Source organism: Entelurus aequoreus, linkage group LG23 (genome assembly GCF_033978785.1).
Source record: "Entelurus aequoreus isolate RoL-2023_Sb linkage group LG23, RoL_Eaeq_v1.1, whole genome shotgun sequence".
Classification (NCBI taxonomy): Eukaryota; Metazoa; Chordata; class Actinopteri; order Syngnathiformes; family Syngnathidae; genus Entelurus; species Entelurus aequoreus.
Window position 1 is genome coordinate 9,994,215 of NC_084753.1, and position 25,898 is coordinate 10,020,112.

The 25,898-nt window shown below is 40.7% G+C and overlaps 1 protein-coding gene across 1 annotated transcript in view; it reads right to left on the reverse strand.

Moving 5' to 3' along the window:
* LOC133641177 (protein Daple-like) overlaps window positions 1-25,898 on the reverse strand; it is a 44,788-nt gene that overhangs the window by 17,120 nt on the left and 1,770 nt on the right. The window contains exons 2-3 of the mRNA XM_062035109.1: window positions 18,612-18,895; window positions 2,005-2,061 (exon numbers count right to left, since the gene is read on the reverse strand). Of these exons, the coding sequence (XP_061891093.1) occupies window positions 2,005-2,061; window positions 18,612-18,895 (341 nt within the window). The remainder of the gene's footprint in view (window positions 1-2,004; window positions 2,062-18,611; window positions 18,896-25,898) is intronic.

Consider the following 25,898-nt stretch of genomic DNA (forward strand, 5'->3'; position numbering starts at 1 on the left):
GAACCTCAAAGACAATAATGTTGAATATTCAATAACATGGCAAATTCTTGCATCCAGCACACCTTTCAACAGTGGTAATAAAAGATGCAACCTATGCTTAAAAGAGAAACTGTTTATTATATACCGTCCAGACCTGTCATCCCTCAACAAGCGCAGCGAAATTGTATCAGCATGCCGTCACAGAAGGAAACACCTCCTAGGTAACCCATGAACCAATCACCACGCCCCCACGCCTGCCTGTACCCACCCGCTCTGTGTCCTATATAAACCATGGTATGTGAATGCTTCCATTAAAATCTCCTGATGATTGAGGGAACCCTCATGAAACAGGCCTGGAGAGATGAAATAGTCTTGTGATTTTTTTTCCCACACATACATACATATATACATACATACATATATATATACACATATATATATACATATATATATATATAGGGTTAGGAAGATGTATACCCCCCCCCCCCCACCCCCCCAAAAAAGCAGGGTTGGACTAAAATGGCGGGCAGAAGAGACAAGCTCAACATGTAAGTTAACCTGAATTGCTAGTTTGTACACTGTAGAACCCACAGCCTTATAAATGTTTTTATCGGAAGTGTGACATCATTATTCTCGCATGTCTCGACAAAAGTTAACCAGCGGAAGTCAGCGGTTTTTTTTTTCAAACAACTTTATTCATAATAAACATGGCATCTGTAATATAAGAACCCTGCGGTTTTTACAAAGTATGTTTTCATGAAGCATAGTGCTGCTTCAGATATAAATACACAAAGGTAACAAACACTCATATTTTATTTATTAAAGCAAATGGGACCAAAAAGTATTTGGTTGCAAAAGTATTTTGGTCCCAATTATCACATCACAATATCATTACAAATGTATTTGATTGCCATGGCAACACATTTGTCGCCACACCTAAAAATGAGTGTTTATTTAGCTGAGAACTAAATAAGTTGTATAATGTATTGCTTCATCCAGAAGATGACACACAGAGTCCGACACTCTTTTTAGCTTTTATTGTCAATTTTAGGCTAACATCGATGCCTGACCCGGTGTAAAGGTCACCGCCCGTCCCCGGTACACAGACAACTCGGACCTCTCCAGTCCGTCACTCAAAGACGTCCGTGTGCAACATAAACAAAGACTTCCTAGTTCCTATCGTTACCTGACGGAGAAGCTTCCCAAGCTAAATGCTAATGCTAATATATTTGGTGTTGCTTTGTACCACACACTAGTGATACTTTTTCAAACAATCTTTCTTTAAAAGACCTGTTCAAGTTGTGGGGTTTTGGGGAGGCCAAGCACACATTAAATTGATTTGAATTCATCTGGGCGGGGCTGATTTAAGTTGAGGAGGATTCACATGACCCCATTGGTTACGGTTTACCCGACACATGAAACATGACAAATTTGAGTGGTGCACTATCCACTTGAGCGTTGAATATCTTAACATGGGTTTTGTGAAAGTTCCAACTTTGACCACTGCGAGTGGCGCTTTCCATCATTTTCAGCAGACTTAAATCCCCTCCAATGGAACAAAGGTAATCCCTTTCCTACTTTCCAATGAATTGAGCTCATAAATTGAGTATTTTGTATTATTAAAAGCAAATAACTTTTCAGCCTCTCATCAAAAAGCAAGAAACATTTTCACCATGCTTCCATTTCAATGACAATAATATCAATATACTAACTCAGTGGCTTAGTGGTTAGAGTGTCCGCCCTGACATGGGTAGGTTGTGAGTTCAAACCCCGGCCGAGTCATACCAAAGACTATACAAATGGGACCCATTACCTCCCTGCTTGGCACTCAGCATCAAGGCTTGGAATTGGGGGTTAAATCACCAAAAATGATTCCCGGGTGCGGCACCACTGCTGCCCACTGCTCCCCTCACCTCCCAGGGGGTGAACAAGGGGAGGGGTCAAATGAAAAGGACCAATGTCACCACACCTAGTGTGTGTGTGTGTGTGTGTGACTATCATTGCTACTTTAACTTGAATATTCACCTGGTCCATGTGGATCTTCACCACTGCGATACAGCCCTCGTCCTCGGTCTGTCACACCTGCAGACCAAGCAAGTGATACATGAGACGATTAGTGGGGATCCAGACGTGCAGGTGCAATGCTGACAGAATGCAAGCGACATTAGCAAGCATAGATGTAGCATTAGTTCAAGCACAGTGTTTACATTTCTTACTTTAGCTGCTGAGGCCCAATAAATGTCAGCCTTGAAGATAACAACCACAGGTGGACATGTTGTATCGTTTACGTGCAGGAAAAGATAACAACCACAGGTGGACATGTTGTATCGTTTACGTGCAGGAAAAGATAACAACCAGAAGTGGACATGTTGTATCGTTTAAGTGCAGGAAAAGATAACAACCAGAAGTGGACATGTTGTATCGTTTACGTGCAGGAAAAGATAACAACCAGAAGTGGACATGTTGTATCATTTAAGTGCAGGAAAAGATAACAACCAGAAGTGGACATGTTGTATCGTTTACGTGCAGGAAAAGATAACAACCAGAAGTGGACATGTTGTATCGTTTAAGTGCAGGAAAAGATAACAACCAGAAGTGGACATGTTGTATCGTTTACGTGCAGGAAAAGATAACAACCAGAAGTGGACATGTTGTATCGTTTACGTGCAGGAAAAGATAACAACCAGAAGTGGACATGTTGTATCGTTTACGTGCAGGAAAAGATAATAACCAGAAGTGGACATGTTGTATCGTTTACGTGCAGGAAAAGATAACAACCAGAAGTGGACATGTTGTATCGTTTACGTGCAGGAAAAGATAACAACCAGAAGTGGACATGTTGTATCGTTTACGTGCAGGAAAAGATAACAACCAGAAGTGGACATGTTGTATCGTTTACGTGCAGGAAAAGATAACAACCAGAAGTGGACATGTTGTATCGTTTACGTGCAGGAAAAGACTGAACATGCAAAGCCAGGTAAAAAACATTTATAAGTGGGCTACAATTTGAAATGCTTACAGAGGTTTAGAAAGAAATATTTTTGAATGCATCTTAGGTGAGAAGCCCTCAACACACACACACACGCACACACACACACACACACACACACGCACACACACACACACACACACACACACACACACACACACACACACGTGTCTGAAGAAGGGAAATTGCAGCTGATTGGACAATGTCTGTCACTGGAAGGAAACATCCAGGGCGTCATTCATAAATGTTGCTGTGCACCAAATATTGTGCCAATTAACTTTTACTGTAAACATTTGTATCTCTAGAATCATGTGTAACAGAAAAAACACAATTAAAACATGTGATGATAAACATTCGTCCAACTTTAGATGCATTGTATATTTATCTGCTAAAACCTCAACATTGAAATGTCAACTGTCATGTAGAAAAGCAGTGAAGTTGTCACCTTGGTAAATAAAACAACTTCTACTCAATAGAATAGACTGCAGAGACAAGTGAAGTTGTCACCTTGGTAAATAAAACAACTTCTACTCAATAGAATAGACTGCAAAGACAAGTGAAGTTGTCACCTTGGTAAACAAAACAACTTCTACTCAATAGAATAGACTGCAAAGACAAGTGAAGTTGTCACCTTGGTAAATAAAACAACTTCTACTCAATAGAATAGACTGCAGAGACAAGTGAAGTTGTCACCTTGGTAAATAAAACAACTTCTAATCAATAGAATAGACTGCAAAGACAAGTGAAGTTGTCACCTTGGTAAATAAAACAACTTCTACTCAATAGAGTAGACTGCAAAGACAAGTGAAGTTGTCACCTTGGTAAATAAAACAACTTCTACTCAATAGAATAGACTGCAAAGACAAGTGAAGTTGTCACCTTGGTAAATAAAACAACTTCTAATCAATAGAATAGACTGCAAAGACAAGTGAAGTTGTCACCTTGGTAAATAAAACAACTTCTACTCAATAGAATAGACTGCAGAGACAAGTGAAGTTGTCACCTTGGTAAATAAAACAACTTCTAATCAATAGAATAGACTGCAAAGACAAGTGAAGTTGTCACCTTGGTAAATAAAACAACTTCTACTCAATAGAGTAGACTGCAAAGACAAGTGAAGTTGTCACCTTGGTAAATAAAACAACTTCTACTCAATAGAATAGACTGCAAAGACAAGTGAAGTTGTCACCTTGGTAAATAAAACAACTTCTACTCAATAGAATAGACTGCAGAGACAAGTGAAGTTGTCACCTTGGTAAATAAAACAACTTCTACTCAATAGAATAGACTGCAAAGACAAGTGAAGTTGTCACCTTGGTAAATAAAACAACTTCTAATCAATAGAATAGACTGCAGAGACAAGTGAAGTTGTCACCTTGGTAAATAAAACAACTTCTAATCAATAGAATAGACTGCAGAGACAAGTGAAGTTGTCACCTTGGTAAATAAAACAACTTCTACTCAATAGAATAGACTGCAAAGACAAGTGAAGTTGTCACCTTGGTAAATAAAACAACTTCTACTCAATAGAGTAGACTGCAAAGACAAGTGAAGTTGTCACCTTGGTAAATAAAACAACTTCTACTCAATAGAATAGACTGCAAAGACAAGTGAAGTTGTCACCTTGGTAAATAAAACAACTTCTACTCAATAGAATAGACTGCAGAGACAAGTGAAGTTGTCACCTTGGTAAATAAAACAACTTCTACTCAATAGAATAGACTGCAGAGACAAGTGAAGTTGTCACCTTGGTAAATAAAACAACTTCTACTCAATAGAATAGACTGCAGAGACAAGTGAAGTTGTCACCTTGGTAAATAAAACAACTTCTAATCAATAGAATAGACTGCAGAGACAAGTGAAGTTGTCACCTTGGTAAATAAAACAACTTCTACTCAATAGAATAGACTGCAGAGACAAGTGAAGTTGTCACCTTGGTAAATAAAACAACTTCTACTCAATAGAATAGACTGCAGAGACAAGTGAAGTTGTCACCTTGGTAAATAAAACAACTTCTACTCAATAGAATAGACTGCAGAGACAAGTGAAGTTGTCACCTTGGTAAATAAAACAACTTCTACTCAATAGAATAGACTGCAAAGACAAGTGAAGTTGTCACCTTGGTAAATAAAACAACTTCTACTCAATAGAATAGACTGCAGAGACAAGTGAAGTTGTCACCTTGGTAAATAAAACAACTTCTACTCAATAGAATAGACTGCAGAGACAAGTGAAGTTGTCACCTTGGTAAATAAAACAACTTCTAATCAATAGAATAGACTGCAAAGACAAGTGAAGTTGTCACCTTGGTAAATAAAACAACTTCTACTCAATAGAATAGACTGCAAAGACAAGTGAAGTTGTCACATTGGTAAATAAAACAACTTCTACTCAATAGAATAGACTGCAAAGACAAGTGAAGTTGTCACCTTGGTAAATAAAACAACTTCTACTCAATAGAATAGACTGCAGAGACAAGTGAAGTTGTCACCTTGGTAAATAAAACAACTTCTACTCAATAGAATAGACTGCAGAGACAAGTGAAGTTGTCACCTTGGTAAATAAAACAACTTCTAATCAATAGAATAGACTGCAAAGACAAGTGAAGTTGTCACCTTGGTAAATAAAACAACTTCTAATCAATAGAATAGACTGCAAAGACAAGTGAAGTTGTCACCTTGGTAAATAAAACAACTTCTACTCAATAGAATAGACTGCAGAGACAAGTGAAGTTGTCACCTTGGTAAATAAAACAACTTCTAATCAATAGAATAGACTGCAGAGACAAGTGAAGTTGTCACCTTGGTAAATAAAACAACTTCTAATCAATAGAATAGACTGCAAAGACAAGTGAAGTTGTCACCTTGGTAAATAAAACAACTTCTACTCAATAGAATAGACTGCAGAGACAAGTGAAGTTGTCACCTTGGTAAATAAAACAACTTCTACTCAATAGAATAGACTGCAAAGACAAGTGAAGTTGTCACCTTGGTAAATAAAACAACTTCTACTCAATAGAATAGACTGCAGAGACAAGTGAAGTTGTCACCTTGGTAAATAAAACAACTTCTACTCAATAGAATAGACTGCAGAGACAAGTGAAGTTGTCACCTTGGTAAATAAAACAACTTCTACTCAATAGAATAGACTGCAGAGACAAGTGAAGTTGTCACCTTGGTAAATAAAACAACTTCTAATCAATAGAATAGACTGCAGAGACAAGTGAAGTTGTCACCTTGGTAAATAAAACAACTTCTACTCAATAGAATAGACTGCAAAGACAAGTGAAGTTGTCACCTTGGTAAATAAAACAACTTCTACTCAATAGAGTAGACTGCAAAGACAAGTGAAGTTGTCACCTTGGTAAATAAAACAACTTCTACTCAATAGAATAGACTGCAAAGACAAGTGAAGTTGTCACCTTGGTAAATAAAACAACTTCTACTCAATAGAATAGACTGCAGAGACAAGTGAAGTTGTCACCTTGGTAAATAAAACAACTTCTACTCAATAGAATAGACTGCAGAGACAAGTGAAGTTGTCACCTTGGTAAATAAAACAACTTCTACTCAATAGAATAGACTGCAGAGACAAGTGAAGTTGTCACCTTGGTAAATAAAACAACTTCTAATCAATAGAATAGACTGCAGAGACAAGTGAAGTTGTCACCTTGGTAAATAAAACAACTTCTACTCAATAGAATAGACTGCAGAGACAAGTGAAGTTGTCACCTTGGTAAATAAAACAACTTCTACTCAATAGAATAGACTGCAGAGACAAGTGAAGTTGTCACCTTGGTAAATAAAACAACTTCTACTCAATAGAATAGACTGCAGAGACAAGTGAAGTTGTCACCTTGGTAAATAAAACAACTTCTACTCAATAGAATAGACTGCAAAGACAAGTGAAGTTGTCACCTTGGTAAATAAAACAACTTCTACTCAATAGAATAGACTGCAGAGACAAGTGAAGTTGTCACCTTGGTAAATAAAACAACTTCTACTCAATAGAATAGACTGCAGAGACAAGTGAAGTTGTCACCTTGGTAAATAAAACAACTTCTAATCAATAGAATAGACTGCAAAGACAAGTGAAGTTGTCACCTTGGTAAATAAAACAACTTCTACTCAATAGAATAGACTGCAAAGACAAGTGAAGTTGTCACATTGGTAAATAAAACAACTTCTACTCAATAGAATAGACTGCAAAGACAAGTGAAGTTGTCACCTTGGTAAATAAAACAACTTCTACTCAATAGAATAGACTGCAGAGACAAGTGAAGTTGTCACCTTGGTAAATAAAACAACTTCTACTCAATAGAATAGACTGCAGAGACAAGTGAAGTTGTCACCTTGGTAAATAAAACAACTTCTACTCAATAGAATAGACTGCAGAGACAAGTGAAGTTGTCACCTTGGTAAATAAAACAACTTCTACTCAATAGAATAGACTGCAGAGACAAGTGAAGTTGTCACCTTGGTAAATAAAACAACTTCTAATCAATAGAATAGACTGCAAAGACAAGTGAAGTTGTCACCTTGGTAAATAAAACAACTTCTAATCAATAGAATAGACTGCAAAGACAAGTGAAGTTGTCACCTTGGTAAATAAAACAACTTCTACTCAATAGAATAGACTGCAGAGACAAGTGAAGTTGTCACCTTGGTAAATAAAACAACTTCTAATCAATAGAATAGACTGCAAAGACAAGTGAAGTTGTCACCTTGGTAAATAAAACAACTTCTACTCAATAGAGTAGACTGCAAAGACAAGTGAAGTTGTCACCTTGGTAAATAAAACAACTTCTACTCAATAGAATAGACTGCAAAGACAAGTGAAGTTGTCACCTTGGTAAATAAAACAACTTCTACTCAATAGAATAGACTGCAGAGACAAGTGAAGTTGTCACCTTGGTAAATAAAACAACTTCTACTCAATAGAATAGACTGCAGAGACAAGTGAAGTTGTCACCTTGGTAAATAAAACAACTTCTACTCAATAGAATAGACTGCAGAGACAAGTGAAGTTGTCACCTTGGTAAATAAAACAACTTCTAATCAATAGAATAGACTGCAAAGACAAGTGAAGTTGTCACCTTGGTAAATAAAACAACTTCTACTCAATAGAATAGACTGCAAAGACAAGTGAAGTTGTCACCTTGGTAAATAAAACAACTTCTACTCAATAGAATAGACTGCAAAGACAAGTGAAGTTGTCACCTTGGTAAATAAAACAACTTCTACTCAATAGAATAGACTGCAGAGACAAGTGAAGTTGTCACCTTGGTAAATAAAACAACTTCTACTCAATAGAATAGACTGCAAAGACAAGTGAAGTTGTCACCTTGGTAAATAAAACAACTTCTAATCAATAGAATAGACTGCAAAGACAAGTGAAGTTGTCACCTTGGTAAATAAAACAACTTCTACTCAATAGAATAGACTGCAAAGACAAGTGAAGTTGTCACCTTGGTAAATAAAACAACTTCTAATCAATAGAATAGACTGCAAAGACAAGTGAAGTTGTCACATTGGTAAATAAAACAACTTCTACTCAATAGAATAGACTGCAAAGACAAGTGAAGTTGTCACCTTGGTAAATAAAACAACTTCTACTCAATAGAATAGACTGCAAAGACAAGTGAAGTTGTCACCTTGGTAAATAAAACAACTTCTAATCAATAGAATAGACTGCAGAGACAAGTGAAGTTGTCACCTTGGTAAATAAAACAACTTCTACTCAATAGAATAGACTGCAGAGACAAGTGAAGTTGTCACCTTGGTAAATAAAACAACTTCTACTCAATAGAATAGACTGCAGAGACAAGTGAAGTTGTCACCTTGGTAAATAAAACAACTTCTAATCAATAGAATAGACTGCAAAGACAAGTGAAGTTGTCACCTTGGTAAATAAAACAACTTCTAATCAATAGAATAGACTGCAAAGACAAGTGAAGTTGTCACCTTGGTAAATAAAACAACTTCTACTCAATAGAATAGACTGCAGAGACAAGTGAAGTTGTCACCTTGGTAAATAAAACAACTTCTAATCAATAGAATAGACTGCAAAGACAAGTGAAGTTGTCACCTTGGTAAATAAAACAACTTCTACTCAATAGAGTAGACTGCAAAGACAAGTGAAGTTGTCACCTTGGTAAATAAAACAACTTCTACTCAATAGAATAGACTGCAAAGACAAGTGAAGTTGTCACCTTGGTAAATAAAACAACTTCTACTCAATAGAATAGACTGCAGAGACAAGTGAAGTTGTCACCTTGGTAAATAAAACAACTTCTACTCAATAGAATAGACTGCAAAGACAAGTGAAGTTGTCACCTTGGTAAATAAAACAACTTCTAATCAATAGAATAGACTGCAGAGACAAGTGAAGTTGTCACCTTGGTAAATAAAACAACTTCTAATCAATAGAATAGACTGCAGAGACAAGTGAAGTTGTCACCTTGGTAAATAAAACAACTTCTACTCAATAGAATAGACTGCAAAGACAAGTGAAGTTGTCACCTTGGTAAATAAAACAACTTCTACTCAATAGAGTAGACTGCAAAGACAAGTGAAGTTGTCACCTTGGTAAATAAAACAACTTCTACTCAATAGAATAGACTGCAAAGACAAGTGAAGTTGTCACCTTGGTAAATAAAACAACTTCTACTCAATAGAATAGACTGCAGAGACAAGTGAAGTTGTCACCTTGGTAAATAAAACAACTTCTACTCAATAGAATAGACTGCAGAGACAAGTGAAGTTGTCACCTTGGTAAATAAAACAACTTCTACTCAATAGAATAGACTGCAGAGACAAGTGAAGTTGTCACCTTGGTAAATAAAACAACTTCTAATCAATAGAATAGACTGCAGAGACAAGTGAAGTTGTCACCTTGGTAAATAAAACAACTTCTACTCAATAGAATAGACTGCAGAGACAAGTGAAGTTGTCACCTTGGTAAATAAAACAACTTCTACTCAATAGAATAGACTGCAGAGACAAGTGAAGTTGTCACCTTGGTAAATAAAACAACTTCTACTCAATAGAATAGACTGCAGAGACAAGTGAAGTTGTCACCTTGGTAAATAAAACAACTTCTACTCAATAGAATAGACTGCAAAGACAAGTGAAGTTGTCACCTTGGTAAATAAAACAACTTCTACTCAATAGAATAGACTGCAGAGACAAGTGAAGTTGTCACCTTGGTAAATAAAACAACTTCTACTCAATAGAATAGACTGCAGAGACAAGTGAAGTTGTCACCTTGGTAAATAAAACAACTTCTAATCAATAGAATAGACTGCAAAGACAAGTGAAGTTGTCACCTTGGTAAATAAAACAACTTCTACTCAATAGAATAGACTGCAAAGACAAGTGAAGTTGTCACATTGGTAAATAAAACAACTTCTACTCAATAGAATAGACTGCAAAGACAAGTGAAGTTGTCACCTTGGTAAATAAAACAACTTCTACTCAATAGAATAGACTGCAGAGACAAGTGAAGTTGTCACCTTGGTAAATAAAACAACTTCTACTCAATAGAATAGACTGCAGAGACAAGTGAAGTTGTCACCTTGGTAAATAAAACAACTTCTAATCAATAGAATAGACTGCAAAGACAAGTGAAGTTGTCACCTTGGTAAATAAAACAACTTCTACTCAATAGAATAGACTGCAGAGACAAGTGAAGTTGTCACCTTGGTAAATAAAACAACTTCTACTCAATAGAATAGACTGCAAAGACAAGTGAAGTTGTCACCTTGGTAAATAAAACAACTTCTACTCAATAGAATAGACTGCAGAGACAAGTGAAGTTGTCACCTTGGTAAATAAAACAACTTCTACTCAATAGAATAGACTGCAGAGACAAGTGAAGTTGTCACCTTGGTAAATAAAACAACTTCTACTCAATAGAATAGACTGCAGAGACAAGTGAAGTTGTCACCTTGGTAAATAAAACAACTTCTAATCAATAGAATAGACTGCAGAGACAAGTGAAGTTGTCACCTTGGTAAATAAAACAACTTCTACTCAATAGAATAGACTGCAAAGACAAGTGAAGTTGTCACCTTGGTAAATAAAACAACTTCTACTCAATAGAGTAGACTGCAAAGACAAGTGAAGTTGTCACCTTGGTAAATAAAACAACTTCTACTCAATAGAATAGACTGCAAAGACAAGTGAAGTTGTCACCTTGGTAAATAAAACAACTTCTACTCAATAGAATAGACTGCAGAGACAAGTGAAGTTGTCACCTTGGTAAATAAAACAACTTCTACTCAATAGAATAGACTGCAGAGACAAGTGAAGTTGTCACCTTGGTAAATAAAACAACTTCTACTCAATAGAATAGACTGCAAAGACAAGTGAAGTTGTCACCTTGGTAAATAAAACAACTTCTACTCAATAGAATAGACTGCAGAGACAAGTGAAGTTGTCACCTTGGTAAATAAAACAACTTCTACTCAATAGAATAGACTGCAGAGACAAGTGAAGTTGTCACCTTGGTAAATAAAACAACTTCTAATCAATAGAATAGACTGCAAAGACAAGTGAAGTTGTCACCTTGGTAAATAAAACAACTTCTACTCAATAGAATAGACTGCAAAGACAAGTGAAGTTGTCACATTGGTAAATAAAACAACTTCTACTCAATAGAATAGACTGCAAAGACAAGTGAAGTTGTCACCTTGGTAAATAAAACAACTTCTACTCAATAGAATAGACTGCAGAGACAAGTGAAGTTGTCACCTTGGTAAATAAAACAACTTCTACTCAATAGAATAGACTGCAGAGACAAGTGAAGTTGTCACCTTGGTAAATAAAACAACTTCTACTCAATAGAATAGACTGCAGAGACAAGTGAAGTTGTCACCTTGGTAAATAAAACAACTTCTACTCAATAGAATAGACTGCAGAGACAAGTGAAGTTGTCACCTTGGTAAATAAAACAACTTCTAATCAATAGAATAGACTGCAAAGACAAGTGAAGTTGTCACCTTGGTAAATAAAACAACTTCTAATCAATAGAATAGACTGCAAAGACAAGTGAAGTTGTCACCTTGGTAAATAAAACAACTTCTACTCAATAGAATAGACTGCAGAGACAAGTGAAGTTGTCACCTTGGTAAATAAAACAACTTCTAATCAATAGAATAGACTGCAAAGACAAGTGAAGTTGTCACCTTGGTAAATAAAACAACTTCTACTCAATAGAGTAGACTGCAAAGACAAGTGAAGTTGTCACCTTGGTAAATAAAACAACTTCTACTCAATAGAATAGACTGCAAAGACAAGTGAAGTTGTCACCTTGGTAAATAAAACAACTTCTACTCAATAGAATAGACTGCAGAGACAAGTGAAGTTGTCACCTTGGTAAATAAAACAACTTCTACTCAATAGAATAGACTGCAGAGACAAGTGAAGTTGTCACCTTGGTAAATAAAACAACTTCTAATCAATAGAATAGACTGCAGAGACAAGTGAAGTTGTCACCTTGGTAAATAAAACAACTTCTACTCAATAGAATAGACTGCAAAGACAAGTGAAGTTGTCACCTTGGTAAATAAAACAACTTCTACTCAATAGAGTAGACTGCAAAGACAAGTGAAGTTGTCACCTTGGTAAATAAAACAACTTCTACTCAATAGAATAGACTGCAGAGACAAGTGAAGTTGTCACCTTGGTAAATAAAACAACTTCTACTCAATAGAATAGACTGCAGAGACAAGTGAAGTTGTCACCTTGGTAAATAAAACAACTTCTACTCAATAGAATAGACTGCAGAGACAAGTGAAGTTGTCACCTTGGTAAATAAAACAACTTCTAATCAATAGAATAGACTGCAGAGACAAGTGAAGTTGTCACCTTGGTAAATAAAACAACTTCTACTCAATAGAATAGACTGCAGAGACAAGTGAAGTTGTCACCTTGGTAAATAAAACAACTTCTACTCAATAGAATAGACTGCAGAGACAAGTGAAGTTGTCACCTTGGTAAATAAAACAACTTCTACTCAATAGAATAGACTGCAGAGACAAGTGAAGTTGTCACCTTGGTAAATAAAACAACTTCTACTCAATAGAATAGACTGCAGAGACAAGTGAAGTTGTCACCTTGGTAAATAAAACAACTTCTACTCAATAGAATAGACTGCAGAGACAAGTGAAGTTGTCACCTTGGTAAATAAAACAACTTCTACTCAATAGAATAGACTGCAAAGACAAGTGAAGTTGTCACCTTGGTAAATAAAACAACTTCTACTCAATAGAATAGACTGCAAAGACAAGTGAAGTTGTCACATTGGTAAATAAAACAACTTCTACTCAATAGAATAGACTGCAAAGACAAGTGAAGTTGTCACCTTGGTAAATAAAACAACTTCTACTCAATAGAATAGACTGCAAAGACAAGTGAAGTTGTCACCTTGGTAAATAAAACAACTTCTACTCAATAGAATAGACTGCAAAGACAAGTGAAGTTGTCACCTTGGTAAATAAAACAACTTCTACTCAATAGAATAGACTGCAAAGACAAAATATTTCATGTTCACACTGACAAACTTTGGTAGTTTTGGCAAATATTAGCTCATTTGGAATTTGATGGCTGCAACATGTTTCAAAAAAGCTGGCACAAGTGGCAAAAAAGAGTGAGAAAGTTGAGGACTGCTCATCAAAGACTTATTTGGTGAACAGGCTAATTGGGAACAGGTGGGTGCATTATTTACCACAACACGGTAACATCGGCCACACCTAAAAAATGAGGGTCTTTTAGCGTTGAAAGAAAATCAAGTAATACATTCAATCAATCAATCAATCAATGTTTATTTATATAGCCCTAAATCACAAGTGTCTCAAAGGACTGTACAAGCCACAACAACATCCTCGGTTCAGAGCCCACATACATCACACTTTTTTCAATTGCACTTTCTTAAACACACACCTCACCTAAATGATCATTACAACTTCTTACACTGTGCTGGAAGGAAGGACTCACAAGTCTCTGTTCACTTCTAACAACACTTACACATCACTTGTGTTCTTCTTGCAACTGACACACATTGCTGCAGCAACAACACAATCAACATGACTCTCAACTTCTTTTAAGCAGTGACAACAACAACACAATCAACATGACTCTCAACTTCTTTTAAGCAGTGACAACAACAACACAATCAACATGACTCTCAACTTCTTTTAAGCAGTGACAACAACAACACAATCAACATGACTCTCAACTTCTTTTAAGCTGTGACAACAACAACACAATCAACATGACTCTCAACTTCTTTTAAGCAGTGACAACAACAACACAATCAACATGACTCAACTTCTTTTAAGCAGTGACAACAACAACACAATCAACATGACTCTCAACTTCTTTTAAGCTGTGACAACAACAACACAATCAACATGACTCTCAACTTCTTTTAAGCAGTGACAACAACAACACAATCAACATGACTCTCAACTTCTTTTAAGCAGTGACAACAACAACACAATCAACATGACTGTGAACTTCTTTTAAGCAGTAACAACAACAACACAATCAACATGACTGTGAACTTCTTTTAAGCAGTGACAACAACAACACAATCAACATGACTCTCAACTTCTTTTAAGCAGTGACAACAACAACACAATCAACATGACTGTGAACTTCTTTTAAGCAGTGACAACAACAACACAATCAACATGACTCTCAACTTCTTTTAAGCAGTGACGACAACAACACAATCAACATGACTCAACTTCTTTTAAGCAGTGACAACAACAACACAATCAACATGACTCAACTTCTTTTAAGCAGTGACAACAACAACACAATCAACATGACTCTCAACTTCTTTTAAGCAGTGACGACAACAACACAATCAACATGACTCAACTTCTTTTAAGCAGTGACAACAACAACACAATCAACATGACTCTCAACTTCTTTTAGGCAGTGACAACAACAACACAATCAACATGACTGTGAACTTCTTTTAAGCAGTGACAACAACAACACAATCAACATGACTCTCAACTTCTTTTAAGCTGTGACAACAACAACACAATCAACATGACTCTCAACTTCTTTTAAGCAGTGACAACAACAACACAATCAACATGACTCTCAACTTCTTTTAAGCAGTGACAACAACAACACAATCAACATGACTGTGAACTTCTTTTAAGCAGTAACAACAACAACACAATCAACATGACTCTCAACTTCTTTTAAGCAGTGACGACAACAACACAATCAACATGACTCAACTTCTTTTAAGCAGTGACAACAACAACACAATCAACATGACTCTCAACTTCTTTTAGGCAGTGACAACAACAACACAATCAACATGACTGTGAACTTCTTTTAAGCAGTGACAACAACAACACAATCAACATGACTCTCAACTTCTTTTAAGCAGTGACAACAACAACACAATCGACATGACTGTGAACTTCTTTTAAGCAGTGACAACAACAACACAATCAACATGCTGTCACAATCCTGCGAGATGAAAGTGCTGACACAGCAAATATTCACCAAGACAAATCTACTTTTGCATAGCAAACAACTGGAAGGAGCACACATTGCAAGGAAGCTTGTGTGTGTGTTGCTACAACACACACACGCACACACAACATACACTTGCACACAACATTCACACAAGCACACACACACAAACATACAGACACACAACATACAGACACGCACACGGTACACACACACATACAGTACAAACACACACACACACACACACATTCAGTACACACACAGTACACACACAGTACACACACTTACTAGTATTACTGGTAGCCCATAACTGCAAAACGCATCTCTTTTGTGTGCTTGACTTGTTGGGTCGAGGAACAACTTGTGTGTGTATTGTGCAGGTGTGTATGTGTGTGTATTGTGCATGTGTATATATTGTGAATGTGAATATTGTGTAAATGTGTGTATGTGTATAATGCGTATATATGTGTGTACATGTGTGTATTGTGTGTATGTGTATAATGTGTATATGCATGTACATGTGTGTATTGTGTAACTGTATATGTGTGTATATTATGTATGTGTGTACATGTGTGTATGTATATTGTGTATATGCGTGTATGTGTGTGTATTGTGTAAATGTTAATGTGTATATTGTGAAAAGTGTGTACGTGTGTATGTATAATGTGTGTATTGTGCACATGTATGTGTGTGTATTGTGCATGTGTATAAGTGTGTATGTTTGTGTATTGTGCACGTGTATATGTGTGTATGTGAATATTGTGTAATAATTTGTATGTGTAAAATGCGTATAGGTGTGTACATGTGTGTATTGTGTAACTGTATATGTGTGTATATATTATGTATGTGTGTACATGTGTGTATGCATATTGTGTATACGCGTGTATGTGTGTGTATTGTGTAAGTGTTAATGTGTATATTGTGAAATGTGTGTACGTGTGTGTATGTATATTGTGTGTATGTGTGTGTATTGTGCATGTGTGTGTATTGTGCCTGTGTATATATTGTGAATGTGTATATTGTATAAATGTGTGTAAGTGTGTGTATAATGCGTATATGTGTGTACATGTGTGTATTTTGTAACTGTAAATGTGTGTATATATTATGTATGTGTGTACATGTGTGTATGTATATTGTGTATACGTGTGTATTGTGTAAGTGTTAATGCGTGTATATTGTGAAGCGTGTACGTGTGTGTGTGTATATATGTATAATTATTGTTCAAATGTGTGTATATTGTGTATACGTGTGAATGTGTAGGTGTGTATATGATTGTATGTGTGTATATCGAGTATATTTGTGTAAATGTGTGTATATTGTGTAAAAGTGTATATGTAAGTGTGTATATATGTGTGTATATTGTAAGTAAGTAAGTAAGCTTATTGTGTACATGTTGTGTATAAGTGTGTATATTGTGTAAATAAATATTTGTGGGATCCCGCGAGTATGGAGGAGAAGTGATGATGATGATGGTGAAATGAGGAGGAAGAAGATGGCATTAGAAGACTCCATTGGCGGAGGTGGAGTGGCTAGCGATGATGTCATCTGTGATGTCAGTGGACGACCAGAATCTCAGTCGCCTGCTGAGAGACAGGGACGGGCGGGAGGCGGAGGCGGGGGCGGGGGCGGGGGCGGGTGGGGGTGATGGAAGGGCTTTTTGTCCACTTTGACCAGGGAGGAAAGTGAAAGTGAAAGTTTTGTGGGCGGGGGGAGCTGAAAGGAGGAGGAGCCAGGGAGAGACAGACAGAAATAATAAAAGTGAGTTCATGAAAAGAAAAAGTCAGTGTCCATGTTCCAGAACGTTAGAAGCTGGATGACATGCCAGGAACGTTCCAGAACGTTAGAAGCTGGATGACATGCCAGGAACGTTCCAGAACGTTAGAAGCTGGATGACATGCCAGGAACGTTCCAGAACGTTAGAAGCTGGATGACATGCCAGGAACGTTCCAGAACGTTAGAAGCTGGATGACATGCCAGGAACGTTCCAGAACGTTAGAAGCTGGATGACATGCCAGGAACGTTCCAGAACGTTAGAAGCTGGATGACATGCCAGGAACGTTCCAGAACGTTAGAAGCTGGATGACATGCCAGGAACGTTCCAGAACGTTAGAAGCTGGATGACATGCCAGGAACGTTCCAGAACGTTAGAACATGCCAGGAAATAGAAATGTTCAATTGAAGCATGCAAGATTGTCATAGTGAGCATACACACTTCACTTCAATCAAACACATTTCAATCAATCAATATATCATCTACCCTTACACACCCAATCAATATATCATCTACCCCTTACACACCCAATCAATATATCATCTACCCCTTACACACCCAATCAATATATCATCTACCCCTTACACACCCAATCAATATATCATCTACCCCTTACACACCCAATCAATATATCATCTACCCCTTACACACCCAATCAATATATCATCTACCCCTTACACACCCATATTGTAAATGTGTTATTTTCATCTCCACGTACATTGTGGGTGTGTCATTGAGTGTGTGCTAAAAAGTAGAAGCTGTCAGACGGGGTGAAGACCTGCAGGAGGTCTTGGGCGAGTCATTTAAGATGGCGTGTAAAACATCATCTATGTAACATGTTGACACAATGACATGTTCTCTAGCTCAGTGGTTCTCAACCTTTTTTCAGTGATGTACCCCCATTTTTAATTCAAGTACCCCCTAATCAGAGCAAAGCATTTTTGGTTGAAAAAAAGAGATAAAGAAGTAAAATACAAAACTATGTCATCAGTTTGTGATTTATTACATTGTATAACAGTGCAAAATGTTGCTCATTTGTTGTGGTCTTTCTTGAACTATTTGGAAAAAAAGATAGGTTTTTATTTATATTTATAAAGGATTTTTGAATTGTTGCTATTTTTAGAATTTTCAAAAAAAATCTCACGTACCCCTTGGCATACCTTCAAGTACCCCCAGGGGTACGCGTACCCCCATTTAAGAACCACTGCTCTAGACCATGTTTTAAATCCTACTATGACCCTTCTAAGTTCAACATGTCGTTGAGGAGAAATTACAACCTGCTGGAAAAAAGACTATAATTAACATGAAACAGCTGGAGTCATGCATTGTTTCATCAGACAACAAAGATGGTGTCATGGGTGTGTACCTCGGCTGCTGGGGGTCAACGGTGGACTCTGGGGGCCTAGGCGAGGACTGCTGTGGGTGTGGCCATTGTCTTGGGAGTCACTTCCTGTCCTCTGTGGAGGGAGGGGCGGGGTTTCTGGCGGGAGTAAGGGCGGGGGTGCAGGGAGGGGGATATCGGGGGCGCTCTTGGCTCGTTCTCGGTCTTTGGTCCCTTCCTTGTCTCGCTCGCCGCCTCGTTCTCTGCTGTTCTCCTTTCTCGGTTTGATGAATTTAACCAAAGCTTTGGCTCCGGACCACTGACTCCTCCTGACAAAATGAACATATGACTTTATACAATAATAGTATTGATATCTTCCTGAAAAACACACATTCATTCTTCCTGCCAGAGTTTTGGAGGACTTGATGCGTTTCTGATCTGGGGTAGACCGTCAGTCTACCCCAGGGCAGCTGTGGCTACGAAAGTAGCTTACCACCACCAGGTGTGAATGAATGATGGGTTTTTAACATGTAAAGCGACTTTGGGTACTTAGAAAGGCGCTATATAAATCCCAGTTATTATTATTATTATTATTATTAAAATGACAGGCTGGAACCTTTAACTCCAGCTCTGGTTTGGTGTGTCACTATACGATATCACCTTGGGCCCGTATCACTACAGAAGCACCAGCTGAGCCCTCACTCCAAATCATTCTCGCTTTCTTACAAGACACCCCTAGTAGAGACTCTGGCGGTGCTGTCCAAAGTGAGGCTTTCTTACAAGACTCCCCTAGTAGAGACTCTGGCAGGGCTGTCCAAAGTGCGGCTTTCTTACAAGACTCCCCTAGTAGAGACTCTGGCGGTGCTGTCCAAAGTGAGGCTTTCTTACAAGACTCCCCTAGTAGAGACTCTGGCAGGGCTGTCCAAAGTGCGGCTTTCTTACAAGACTCCCCTAGTAGAGACTCTGGCAGGGCTGTCCAAAGTGTGGCTTTCTTACAAGACTCCCCTAGTAGAGACTCTGGCAGGGATGTCCAAAGTGCGGCTTTCTTACAAGACTCCCCTAGTAGAGACTCTGGCAGGGATGTCCAAAGTGCGGCTTTCTTACAAGACACCCCTAGTAGAGACTCTGGCAGGGCTGTCCAAAGTGCGGCTTTCTTACAAGACTCCCCTAGTAGAGACTCTGGCAGGGATATCCAAAGTGCGGCTTTCTTACAAGACTCCCCTAGTAGAGACTCTGGCAGGGCTGTCCAAAGTGTGGCTTTCTTACAAGACTCCCCTAGTAGAGACTCTGGCAGGGATGTCCAAAGTGCGGCTTTCTTACAAGACTCCCCTAGTAGAGACTCTGGCAGGGATGTCCAAAGTGTGGCTTTCTTACAAGACTCCCCTAGTAGAGACTCTGGCAGGGCTGTCCAAAGTGCGGCTTTCTTACAAGACTCCCCTAGTAGAGACTCTGGCAGGGATGTCCAAAGTGCGGCTTTTTTACAAGACACCCCTAGTAGAGACTCTGGCAGGGATGTCCAAAGTGCGGCTTTCTTACAAGTCTCCCCTAGTAGGGACTCTGGCAGGGCTGTCCAAAATGCGGCTTTCTTACAAGACTCCCCTAGTAGAGACTCTGGCAGGGATGTCCAAAGTGTGGCTTTCTTACAAGACTCCCCTAGTAGAGACTCTGGCAGGGCTTTCCAAAGTGCAGCTTTCTTACAAGACTCCCCTAGTAGAGACTCTGGCAGGGCTTTCCAAAGTGCAGCTTTCTTACAAGACTCCCCTAGTAGAGACTCTGGCAGGGCTTTCCAAAGTGCAGCTTTCTTACAAGACTCCCCTAGTAGAGACTCTGGCAGGGATGTCCAAAGTGCGGCTTTCTTACAGGACACCCCTAGTAGAGACTCTGGCAGGGATGTCCAAAGTGCGGCTTTCTTACAAGACTCCCCTAGTAGAGACTCTGGCAGGGCTGTCCAAAGTGAGGCTTTCTTACAAGACTCCCCTAGTAGAGACTCTGGCAGGGATGTCCAAAGTGCGGCTTTCTTACAAGACACCCCTAGTAGAGACTCTGGCAGGGATGTCCAAAGTGCGGCTTTCTTACAAGACTCCCCTAGTAGAGACTCTGGCAGGGCTGTCCAAAGTGAGGCTTTCTTACAAGACTCCCCTAGTAGAGACTCTGGCAGGGATGTCCAAAGTGCGGCTTTCTTACAAGACTCCCCTAGTAGAGACTCTGGCAGGGATGTCCAAAGTGTGGCTTTCTTACAAGACTCCCCTAGTAGAGACTCTGGCAGGGATGTCCAAAGTGCGGCTTTCTTACAAGACTCCCCTAGTAGAGACTCTGGCAGGGCTGTCCAAAGTGAGGCTTTCTTACAAGACTCCCCTAGTAGAGACTCTGGCAGGGATGTCCAAAGTGCGGCTTTCTTACAAGACACCCCTAGTAGAGACTCTGGCAGGGATGTCCAAAGTGCGGCTTTCTTACAAGATTCCCCTAGTAGAGACTCTGGCAGGGCTGTCCAAAGTGAGGCTTTCTTACAAGACTCCCCTAGTAGAGACTCTGGCAGGGATGTCCAAAGTGCGGCTTTCTTACAAGACTCCCCTAGTAGAGACTCTGGCAGGGTTGTCCAAAGTGTGGCTTTCTTACAAGACTCCCCTAGTAGAGACTCTGGCAGGGATGTCCAAAGTGTGGCTTTCTTACAAGACTCCCCTAGTAGAGAGTCTGGCAGGGATGTCCAAAGTGTGGCTTTCTTACAAGACACTCCTAGTAGAGACTCTGGCAGGGATGTCCAAAGTGTGGCTTTCTTACAAGACTCCCCTAGTAGAGACTCTGGCAGGGATGTCCAAAGTGTGGCTTTCTTACAAGACACCCCTAATAGAGACTCTGGCAGGGATGTCCAAAGTGCGGCTTTCTTACAAGACTCCCCTAGTAGAAACTCTGGCAGGGCTGTCCAAAGTGCGGCTTTCTTACAAGACTCCCCTAGTAGAGACTCTGGCAGGGATGTCCAAAGTGCGGCTTTTTTACAAGACACCCCTAGTAGAGACTCTGGCAGGGATGTCCAAAGTGCGGCTTTCTTACAAGTCTCCCCTAGTAGGGACTCTGGCAGGGATGTCCAAAGTGTGGCTTTCTTACAAGACTCCCCTAGTAGAGACTCTGGCAGGGATGTCCAAAGTGTGGCTTTCTTACAAGACTCCCCTAGTAGAGACTCTGGCAGGGCTTTCCAAAGTGTGGCTTTCTTACAAGACTCCCCTAGTAGAGACTCTGGCAGGGATGTCCAAAGTGTGGCTTTCTTACAAGACTCCCCTAGTAGAGACTCTGGCAGGGATGTCCAAAGTGTGGCTTTCTTACAAGACACCCCTAATAGAGACTCTGGCAGGGATGTCCAAAGTGCGGCTTTCTTACAAGACTCCCCTAGTAGAGACTCTGGCAGGGCTGTCCAAAGTGCGGCTTTCTTACAAGACTCCCCTAGTAGAGACTCTGGCAGGGATGTCCAAAGTGTGGCTTTCTTACAAGACACCCCTAGTAGAGACTCTGGCAGGGCTTTCCAAAGCGTGGCTTTCTTACAAGACTCCACTAGTATAGACTCTGGCAGGGCTGTCCAAAGTGCGGCTTTCTTACAAGACACCCCTAATAGAGACTCTGGCAGGGATGTCCAAAGTGCGGCTTTCTTACAAGACTCCCCTAGTAGAGACTCTGGCAGGGCTGTCCAAAGTGCGGCTTTCTTACAAGACTCCCCTAGTAGAGACTCTGGCAGGGATGTCCAAAGTGCGGCTTTTTTACAAGACACCCCTAGTAGAGACTCTGGCAGGGATGTCCAAAGTGCGGCTTTCTTACAAGTCTCCCCTAGTAGGGACTCTGGCAGGGCTGTCCAAAGTGCGGCTTTCTTACAAGACACCCCTAGTAGAGACTCTGGCAGGGATGTCCAAAGTGCGGCTTTCTTACAGGACACCCCTAGTAGAGACTCTGGCAGGGATGTCCAAAGTGCAGCTTTCTTACAAGACTCCCCTAGTAGAGACTCTGGCAGGGCTGTCCAAAGTGAGGCTTTCTTACAAGACTCCCCTAGTAGAGACTCTGGCAGGGATGTCCAAAGTGCGGCTTTCTTACAAGACACCCCTAGTAGAAACTCTGGCAGGGCTGTCCAAAGTGCAGCTTTCTTACAAGATCCCCCTAGTAGGGTGTCTGGCAGGGATTTCCAAAGTGCGGCTTTCTTACAAGTCTCCCCTAGTAGAGACTCTGGCAGGGATGTCCAAAGTGCGGCTTTCTTACAAGACTCCCCTAGTAGAGACTCTGGCAGGGATGTCCAAAGTGCGGCTTTCTTACAAGACTCCCCTAGTAGAGACTCTGGCAGGGATGTCCAAAGTGTGGCTTTCTTACAAGACTCCCCTAGTAGAGACTCTGGCAGGGATGTCCAAAGTGTGGCTTTCTTACAAGACACCCCTAGTAGAGACTCTGGCAGGGATGTCCAAAGTGCGGCTTTCTTACAAGACTCCCCTAGTAGAGACTCTGGCAGGGCTGTCCAAAGTGCGGCTTTCTTACAAGACTCCCCTAGTAGAGACTCTGGCAGGGATGTCCAAAGTGCGGCTTTCTTACAAGACACCCCTAGTAGAGACTCTGGCAGGGCTGTCCAAAGTGCGGCTTTCTTACAAGACTCCCCTAGTAGAGACTCTGGCAGGGATGTCCAAAGTGAGGCTTTCTTACAAGACTCCCCTAGTAGAGACTCTGGCAGGGATGTCCAATGTGCAGCTTTCTTACAAGATTCCCCTAGTAGGGTGTCTGGCAGGGATTTCCAAAGTGCGGCTTTCTTACAGGACACCCCTAGTAGAGACTCTGGCAGGGATGTCCAAAGTGCAGCTTTCTTACAAGACTCCCCTAGTAGAGACTCTGGCAGGGCTGTCCAAAGTGAGGCTTTCTTACAAGACTCCCCTAGTAGAGACTCTGGCAGGGATGTCCAAAGTGCGGCTTTCTTACAAGACACCCCTAGTAGAAACTCTGGCAGGGCTGTCCAAAGTGCAGCTTTCTTACAAGATCCCCCTAGTAGGGTGTCTGGCAGGGATTTCCAAAGTGCGGCTTTCTTACAAGTCTCCCCTAGTAGAGACTCTGGCAGGGATGTCCAAAGTGCGGCTTTCTTACAAGACTCCCCTAGTAGAGACTCTGGCAGGGATGTCCAAAGTGCGGCTTTCTTACAAGACTCCCCTAGTAGAGACTCTGGCAGGGATGTCCAAAGTGTGGCTTTCTTACAAGACTCCCCTAGTAGAGACTCTGGCAGGGATGTCCAAAGTGTGGCTTTCTTACAAGACACCCCTAGTAGAGACTCTGGCAGGGATGTCCAAAGTGCGGCTTTCTTACAAGACTCCCCTAGTAGAGACTCTGGCAGGGCTGTCCAAAGTGCGGCTTTCTTACAAGACTCCCCTAGTAGAGACTCTGGCAGGGATGTCCAAAGTGCGGCTTTCTTACAAGACACCCCTAGTAGAGACTCTGGCAGGGCTGTCCAAAGTGCGGCTTTCTTACAAGACTCCCCTAGTAGAGACTCTGGCAGGGATGTCCAAAGTGAGGCTTTCTTACAAGACTCCCCTAGTAGAGACTCTGGCAGGGATGTCCAATGTGCAGCTTTCTTACAAGATTCCCCTAGTAGGGTGTCTGGCAGGGATTTCCAAAGTGCGGCTTTCTTACAAGACTCCCCTAGTAGAGACTCTGGCAGGGATGTCCAAAGTGTGGCTTTCTTACAAGACTCCCCTAGTAGAGACTCTGGCAGGGATGTCCAAAGTGTGGCTTTCTTACAAGACTCCCCTAGTAGAGACTCTGGCAGGGATGTCCAAAGTGTGGCTTTCTTACAAGACTCCCCTAGTAGAGACTCTGGCAGGGATGTCCAAAGTGTGGCTTTCTTACAAGACATCTCTAGTCGAGACTCTGGCAGGGATGTCCAAAGTGCGGCTTTCTTACAAGACATCTCTAGTCGAGACTCTGGCAGGGATGTCCAAAGTGCGGCTTTCTTACAAGACACCCCTAGTAGAGACTCTGGCAAGGATGTCCAAAGTGTGGCTTTCTTACAATACTCCCCTAGTAGAGACTCTGGCAGGGCTTTCCAAAGTGCGGCTTTTTTACAAGACTCCCCTAGTAGAGACTCTGGCAGGGATGTCCAAAGTGCGGCTTTCTTACAAGATACCCCTAGTAGAGACTCTGGCAGGGCTGTCCAAAGTGCGGCTTTCTTACAAGACTCTCCTAGTAGAGACTCTGGCAGGGCTGTCCAAAGTGCGGCTTTCTTACAGGACTCCTCTGGCAGGGATGTCCAAAGTGTGGCTTTCTTACAAGACATCTCTAGTAGAGACTCTGGCAGGGATGTCCAAAGTGCGGCTTTCTTACAAGACATCTCTAGTAGAGACTCTGGCAGGGATGTCCAAAGTGCGGTTTTCTTACAAGACACCCCTAGTAGAGACTCTGGCAGGGATGTCCAAAGTGCGGCTTTCTTACAAGACACCCCTAGTAGAGACTCTGGCAGGGATGTCCAAAGTGCGGTTTTCTTACAAGACACCCCTAGTAGAGACTCTGGCAGGGATGTCCAAAGTGCGGCTTTCTTACAAGACACCCCTAGTAGAGACTCTGGCAGGGATGTCCAAAGTGCGGCTTTCTTACAAGACTCTCCTAGTAGAGACTCTGGCAGGGATGTCCAAAGTGCGGCTTTCTTACAGGACTCCCCTAGTAGAGACTCTGGCAGGGATGTCCAAAGTGCGGCTTTCTTACAAGACACCCCTAGTAGAGACTCTGGCAGGGATGTCCAAAGTGCGGCTTTCTTACAAGACTCTCCTAGTAGAGACTCTGGCAGGGATGTCCAAAGTGCGGCTTTCTTACAGGACTCCCCTAGTAGAGACTCTGGCAGGGATGTCCAAAGTGTGGCTTTCTTACAAGACATCTCTAGTAGAGACTCTGGCAGGGATGTCCAAAGTGCGGCTTTCTTACAGGACTCCCCTAGTAGAGACTCTGGCAGGGATGTCCAAAGTGTGGCTTTCTTACAAGACATCTCTAGTAGAGACTCTGGCAGGGCTGTCCAAAGTGCGGCTTTCTTACAAGACTCCCCTAGTAGAGACTCTGGCAGGGATGTCCAAAGTGCGGCTTTCTTACAAGACTCTCCTAGTAGAGACTCTGGCAGGGCTGTCCAAAGTGCGGCTTTCTTACAGGACTCCCCTAGTAGAGACTCTGGCAGGGATGTCCAAAGTGTGGCTTTCTTACAAGACATCTCTAGTAGAGACTCTGGCAGGGATGTCCAAAGTGCGGCTTTCTTACAAGATACCTCTAGTAGAGACTCTGGCAGGGATGTCCAAAGTGTGGCTTTCTTACAAGACACCCCTAGTAGAGACTCTGGCAGGG